General features: G+C 42.7%; 1 protein-coding gene across 1 annotated transcript; it reads right to left on the bottom strand.

Annotated features, from left to right (window-relative positions):
* Positions 1-2,510: 2,510 nt before the first annotated feature.
* LOC143933152 (chemerin-like receptor 1) lies at positions 2,511-7,509 on the bottom strand. Its single transcript, XM_077456088.1, has 2 exons — positions 6,960-7,509; positions 2,511-3,591 (listed from the first exon to the last, which is right to left on the bottom strand). The coding sequence occupies exon 2, from the start codon at positions 3,560-3,562 to the stop codon at positions 2,573-2,575; it is 990 nt and encodes a 329-aa protein (XP_077312214.1). The 5' UTR covers positions 3,563-3,591; positions 6,960-7,509; the 3' UTR covers positions 2,511-2,572.
* Positions 7,510-7,848: the final 339 nt, after the last annotated feature.

Raw genomic sequence — 7,848 nt, forward strand, 5'->3', positions numbered from 1 at the left:
GGTGCGTCCATAGAGGGCACAGGAGCGCCGCCCCCTCTCTCCTGCACCTGTCAATCTTCAATAGATAGATTCATGCATTGCATGAATCTATCTATTGTCGCCGCTGACACCCTCTATTCAGGTGTCCGGCCCCTTGTCGAGCGCCGAGCATCTGAATTACAGCGGCAGGGGTGTTTTTGGAAGTGCCTGATTAGAGCTGTCGGCTCTAATAGGCGTCCTGATTAGAGCCATGGGCTCTAATAGGTTTCCAAATTGGTAAACAGCGGGCGCACTGCTGTGCATTTTCTGATTGGCTGAAGTGACAGGCGCTGTGATTGGATGCCTATTGGGCGTCCAATCATAGCAGAAGAGGACAGGAGAAGACATTGAGGACTCAGAAGGAGCGTGGAGGAATGCGCTGACCCGAGACAGGTAAGTGCCGAGCGGGGGTTGGGGGCACACTGGCAGCATTTGGTGGGGCAAACTGATGACAATTGATGGGGAAGACTGGTGGCAATTGATGTGGCACACTGGCGCCAATTGATGGTTAAAGTGGCTGCGTTTGATGGCACAGTGGCTGCGTTTGATGGCACAGTGGCTGCATTTGATGGCATAGTGGCTGCGTTTGATGGGCCCAGTGGTGGCAATTGATGGGCACAGTAGCTGCGTTTGATGGGCACAGTTACAGTGTTTAATGGGCACAGTGGTGGTAATTTATGGATACATTGGTTGCATTTGATGGCACAGTGACTGTGTTTGATGGCACAGTGGCTGCTTTTGATGGGCACGTTGGCTGCATTTGATGGGCACAGTGGTAGTAATTGATGGGCACAGTAGCTGCGTTTGATGGGCACAGTGAGGCTGCAGTTGAGTTTTTTTTTTTTTTTTCAGTTTGAGCACCAGCCGCCACTGGATCTAGCCAGGAAAGAAAGCCCAAGTTTGGTGACCGCCGGGGGAAGAGGAGCAAAAGCCTAGTTATATGTATAAATAAAAGGAAAGTTATTCCCTACACAACATAGAACATATTCATAGCAATAGATACTCGCATATTATGTCCATTTGTAAGATAATAGGTTGTGGGGGTCACATGTGAATAAATTCAGACAGATAATCCCTACAAATTGAGATAATGGTAAAATTCTATAGAAAAAAGGAAAAAAAGCAAACCATAATAAAAATAGAAAGTATATTTTGATAATAAGCATTTATATTTATCCATGTGATATCTAGAAGCTATATATGTATATTTAATATATATGCCACAGAAGATGGCCAATCGAGAAACAATATAATTAAACATATACTGTGTAGCTAGGAGTAATAATGAAGGGCTTACCAGTAGCTGAAAGGGCCTACAAGGAGCGATGGTTGGTAACCATAGGCATCAGGAATTGGTTAATATACACGCAAAGCAGGGAAGAGGGCAATCTGCCATCACGGTCTGAGCTAAGGATTAACGCTGCACCATTAATCAATAGGGCAAGATGTCCAATAAATGATTAACAGCTCAAACAGGTGCTGCCTGGTAAATAAGAAGCAAAGATGACAAATGGAAAATGCAGTGAGTGAATAAGATAAGGAAAAGGGGGGGGGGGGGCATAGCGGCACAGCCAGATACATAATAATTATCTTCCAGTAATACTAGACAAGGTTTTACCTTATATTCACAGATAACATATGTAGGGAGAGACCAAGAGCATGCGTGTGATCCCCGATGGAGACGCTGGCCTAAATGGTCAGTCTGAAGGCAGTCGTTTATAACTGCATTCCAGCCGGAAATACGTCATCTCCAGGCGGAAATGGCGATAACCGGCATAGTCACAAGCTGCCGCGCATTGCGCTGCAAACCGCTGCTTATTGTGGCGGAAGGTGGCCAATGAGGCGGCAGCATAGGCAGGGCCAGAGGAGAGCAGGAACCTCACGTGATGACGTAAGAGGCCACATCGCTCCAAGGGAGCGATAGTGATGAGAGACCGCCAGAACCTGTTGCTCACACATCAGAGCGACCAGTGCAGCAGACAGGGAGGGGGGCGGACCAAATGGAGGCCAATGCACAACCAAAATCCCCGTACACCCGCTCAAGAAACTGGGTGGTGCCTCATTGGCCGCCTTCTGCCCCAATCAGCGGCGGTTTGTGGCGCAATGTGCGGCAGCCTGTGACTATGCCGGTTGTCGCAATTTCTGCCTGGTGATGATGTATTTCGGGCTGGGATGCAGTTATAAACGGTTTTAAATCCTACCAATTGAGAAAACTGTCTATATTTGTCCAGATTAAATACAATCAGCCTTTTATGACTGTTTAGAGTTATGGATTTTTGATATAAAGTTATTTTATTTCTACATGTATATGGCTATATACTGATGCAAATTTCATCTTTGGTAGTCTACTTGTACAGTTTTTTCACTATGGTCACTTTCACTATGGTCTGCCTATTGTTGGCCTGTCTCTGTGACCACGGGGTACAATTTGGGCGTTCCCATAAAAGAAAAACAATGATAAAAACAATGTTCCCAATCTATATACACTTTATTCAGGTCCATAGAGTACACAACCACAAATGTTGGCAAATCATCCCTAAATATGTGCTAAAAATCATATTTGACTTATTGCAAGATCGGGTAAAAATCTGTGTCTATTTGGATCTGTCAGATCGGTGTCCTCGATAAAAGTTCTCTCAAACGCAGATTTAATGGCACTCCACAATTTTTGCTTGAAGTCTTGTCCAATAAAGACGTAGAGAAGAGGGTTAACACAACTGTTTGAATAAGCCAATAAAGATGATATAGGTCTGCCTATAGCAATTACAAGCCAGATATTAGGATTCCATGTGTTGCTTCCGTATGAAGACATGAAGGCAAAGACATGATAAGGAAACCAGCAAATAAAGAAGGAAATGATGACGGCAGCAATAACTTTAAAAGGTTTGTTAGATGTTACTCTGCGATTTCTTCGAATACGCAAAAAGATGACAGTGTAACAAACGATAATGATGGTAAAAGCTATAACAAACAGAACAATAAATCTTATTATAGTTTGTACATCGTGCATTATCCAATTGTCCAAACAATACACAAATTCATCGCCTACATCATATATTTGTGTATTTATAAAGTAAGATACATTGAGCAAAAGAGATATAATCCAAATTGCAATAATTACTTTCACAGCCAGTCCCACAGTGCGATGGTTCCAACACCAAACAGGGAAGACTATGGAGATGCAGCGATCAATACTGATGACGGTGAGTTGTAGGACACTGGCAGACATATTGAGATAAATTGAAAAGCGGTTAAGCTTGCACATGAAGGTTCCAAACGGCCAGTAATAGTTAAGAGCGATGTAAGAGATAGTTAAGGGTACGAAAAGGCTGAAGGTAAAATCGGCAAAAGCTACACTTAAGAACCAAACAGAGTTGACCGTCTTCTTCATCCTGAAGGCAACAAACCAGATGACCAGACCATTTCCAGCTATTCCCAGCAAACATATCACAGATAAAACCACCATTGATGAAACATTGAGTACTTCATGCATAGTGGTAAAGGAATCTTCCTCGGTGGTGTTGGTCTCCACACTTCCAGACATGTCAGGAGTCAGATATCAAGTTTGATGTTCTGCAAAGTCAAAAACAATACGTGTAAATGGGGTCTAAGCAATATGTAACAAAGGTACACTGTGACCTCTAAAGAAACATCCTGACCAGGCAAACTGGGGGACAAATTTATTTTTATAATTATATGAACAATCTTCATTGTTTCACTACAGTACTAAAAAGGGTTTTTGTCAGCTGAAAAATGAAGCACAGCATTAAATAAACAAAACAACACCGACATACAGTAATACATCTTTATTGATGTATTATCAAAGAGGAATTTAAAGCTAAATAATCTCACCACTAGTGTTGGGCCAAACAACCCCCGATTTGGTTTGTGACAGAACTCTCTAACATTGCAAACCCTATTAAAGTCTATGGGACCCGAACTTAAGAAATCAAAAGTCCCCATTTTGAAGGCGTATATGCAAGTTACTGCCCACAAAATGGTTATGGGGTCCGGTACTGTCCTGGGGGACATGTATCAATACAAATTTATTTTAAAAAGATAGTATTTACAGGAGCATTGATTTTAATGATGAAACAATAGTTAAACAATAAAAATGAAAAATTCCTTTAAATATATTGCCTGGGGGGACCCCCTTAGTCTGCCTGTAAAGTGGCACATCTGTACCATGTATAGAACCTGCTGCAGCAAAACTGACATTTATAAAGAAAAAAAAGACATTTAAATTGCCGGCAATACAATACCATTGGCTGCAATATAAAAATGTAAAATAAAATGGCGTGGGGGGTTGTCCACCAATCCATACCAGGCTCTTTGGGTCTGGTATGGATTTTAAAGGGAACCCTATACCAAAATGTAAAAAGAAAATGGCATGGGTTCCCCTCCAAAATCCAAACCAGACCCTTATCCAAGCATGCAGCCTGGCAGGTCAGGAAAGGGGGGAGCATGAGCGACTGGCCCTCCCAAACCATACCAGGCCACTTGCCCTTAACATGGGGAGTGTTTTGGGGTGGGTGGACAAGGGCCTCTTACTGACAACCCTGGGCTGTGGTTGTGGGGGTCCCATAGCAGGGGGTTTATTGGCATATAGAAACCCCCATTAACAAGGGAGCCCCAGATGCCAGACCCCCAAATGTGAATGAGTATGAGGTACATAGTACCCCTACCCATTCCCCAAACAAGTGTCAAAAAGAAATAAGAACAATTCCTTTATTAAAAATAAAAAAAATGTCCCTCGATGTAGAGCCATCATCAATCACGCCGCCTGCCGCCACCACTGGACTCGAAAAAAGAAAACAATAATGCTCAGTCTGCAAAGAAGGGTACGGCGAAGGTGGCGGGCATCATGATTGATGATGGATCTACATCGGGGGACGTTGTTTTTTTATTTTTAATTAAGGAATTGTCAAAAACTGTGTGTGTGTTTATATTTCTTTTTGACATTTTGTTTGGTGAATGTATAGGGGTACAATGTACCCCAAACGCTTTCACATGGGGGGGCAGGATCTGGGGGCCCCCGGGGGGTGAGCCAATGCAATATTGAACCCTATGGACTAAGACTGGGATGCCATTAAAGTTCATGTGCGTGTAAAGGCAGGTGTCCCAATACCTTTGGTAATATAGTTTACTTTTCATACATATTAAGCTCTTAAATAAATTGATTGACGTGACTTCTGTTTGTTATAATACATATTTCAGTATTGTAAATTTCACAGTTTAGATTTTGAACCACGGAATAAAAGACAAAAGATTGTTAATAAAGATATAGAATATAAGATTTTAGGTGTGTAGAACTCAACCTCATTATTATAGTAAGTAAACCTCCTATTATTCTTATTCATCCAATGTACTACAATTTAAGAACAATAAAAGCCCCTGTACCCATGGTCGGAGAATCCGTCGGAATGTGTCCTATCGGACCGTGTTGTCGGATGATCCGACTGTGTGTGGTATGCATCGGACTGTTTCCGTCGGAATATCCGTCGGACCAAATTTTCCAACTTATTGGAAATATTTTCAGACAAACTGGTCCGATAGGACATACTCCGATCATGTGTAGAGAATTCCGATCGGACAAAGTGCCACGCATGCTCAGATCAAATTCCTACATCAAAGCTATTGGCTACTAGCCTGAACGTAGTCCCATCGTAACGAAATTACGTCATCACGTTCTGAAAGATCGGATTTTTCAACAACTTTGTCCGACCGTGTGTATGCAACAGTTTCGGACACAATCCAATGGACAAAATCCGACGGATTTGGTTGGCAGAATGTCCGACCGTGTGTAGGGGGGCAAAGAGTAATGCCGCGTACACACGACCGGACTTAGGTCCGACAGACTTTCGACGGAGTTCTGACAGAGTTCTGACAGAGTTCTGACGGACTTTCCGAATGAACGGACTTGGCCACACACAATCACACCAAAGTCCGACGGATTCGAATGTGATATCGTACGACCAGACTAGAATAAGGAAGTTCATAGCCAGTAGCCAATAGCTGCCCTCGCATCGGTTTTTGTCCGTCGGACTAGCACACACACACACGAGTGGATTTCTCGGTAGGAACTGGGTCCGGCGGAGTTCTGGCGGAAAAATTTGAAACATGTTCCATTTCTAAAGTCTGTCAGACTTTTGCAAATCAAAAGTCCGCTGCAGCCCACACACGTTCGAATGGTCTGCTGGAATCATTCCGTCGGACTTTTGATGTTGAAAAGTCTGGTCGTGTGTACGCGGCATAATAGGTGTTTGTTCCCAGAGAATCTTTCTATAGCTGGAGACCTATAGTAACCTATGGCTGCATACAAATTACTATATAGATGGAATATTCTGTCTAAAGATTCCCATAGAAGTAAGAAAGTTTAGATATAATTCCCAACAAATGTATTAAAAATTCTAAGCCCTTGTACACATGGTCGGAAATTCCGACAACAAAATCCGTTGGATTTATTCCGACGGATTTTGCCTGAAACTGGTGTTGCATACACACGGTCGGACAAATTTGTCGGAAAATCCGACCGCTCGTAACGTGATGACGTTATTTTGTTATGACGGGACTACGTTCAGGCTAGTAGCCAATAGCTTTTGTCTAGGAATTTGATCCGAGCATGCGTGGCACTTTGTCCGATCGGAATGCTCTACAAACGATCGGACAAAGTCCGATCGGATCGTGTTGTAGGAAAATTTTTATATCCAGCTCTCAAACTTTGTTGGTCGGACATTCCGACAGAAAAAGTCAGATGAAGCCCACACATGGTCGGACTATCCAACAACATGGTCCGATCGGACATTTTCGGTCAGAATGTCCGACCGTGTGTACAAGGGCTAAGACACTTGCTGTCCCCCCATACAATATTCATTTTAGTACAACACAGTGGCTAAAAAACAAACCACCTGACCCCCCCAGCACCTGAAACCCGTACTCACGTGGTCAGGCTCCGGTGTTTGTGGTGATGTAGAGCGAGATCGCTCCCTCCGATGAGGATGGCCTCCTCCGGATCTCCCCCTGGTACCAGCCAATATGGTTGCTTCTCCTATCGGTCAATCGGGTATTCTCGGGAGGAGAAGCAGGAAGATATTAGCTAATATTAATGTGCTATGTCACAAAACTGAGTTGGCTCAGGGCTCTGTGTCTCGAGCCCACCCCTTTTTAAAACCAATTAGAGCCTCAGGTTTTTAATCACCTGCTTCCAAAATTTTTTAAAATAAAGCCCATAGAAATCCATGTGTCTGGTGCCCTGCATGTAGATTAGGGGCTGGGCACATGGATTAGGGGGGCAGCCACAGATGAAGTCATGTTTATCTGGTGACTACGTACTAGGTATCAGTTACCCACACAATGGAATGCTATAGAAAACATTCCCTTTACTCAACAGATTTCTGAAATACATTTTTTAAAAATCATTACAATCCCTTCTGTATTCTTTTTATGATATTATTGCCTTTACCTGGAATCCAGTTGTTTCAGGTAGAAGTTTTCTGCTCCAGCACAGCTCAGCAATGTCTATGCACTTAGTATAGTGTGACTCTTTTTAGGTCAAAGACTTGGCTATGACGTTATCTGACAATACCAATGTCTGTAGACGTCTAAGTTGAGAATATAAAAGGAAACTGAACTTATGTATGGTAAGATTAGATATGTCCTCTGTATACTAAAGAATATTTTCAGTTTCTTTATTTTTTGTGTTAAAGAGCCCCGTACTGTGTAAAAAAAACAATGTATTATAATTATTATACAGGATTTATATAGTGCAGACAGTTTGCGCAGCGCTTTGCAATGTAGGGAGGGGGGGAGCAGTACAATTACAATACAGTT

This window comes from Lithobates pipiens, unplaced genomic scaffold (genome assembly GCF_037356315.1).
Source record: "Lithobates pipiens isolate NorthernLeopardFrog02 unplaced genomic scaffold, aLitPip1_a1.2 Scaffold_27, whole genome shotgun sequence".
Classification (NCBI taxonomy): domain Eukaryota; kingdom Metazoa; phylum Chordata; class Amphibia; order Anura; family Ranidae; genus Lithobates; species Lithobates pipiens.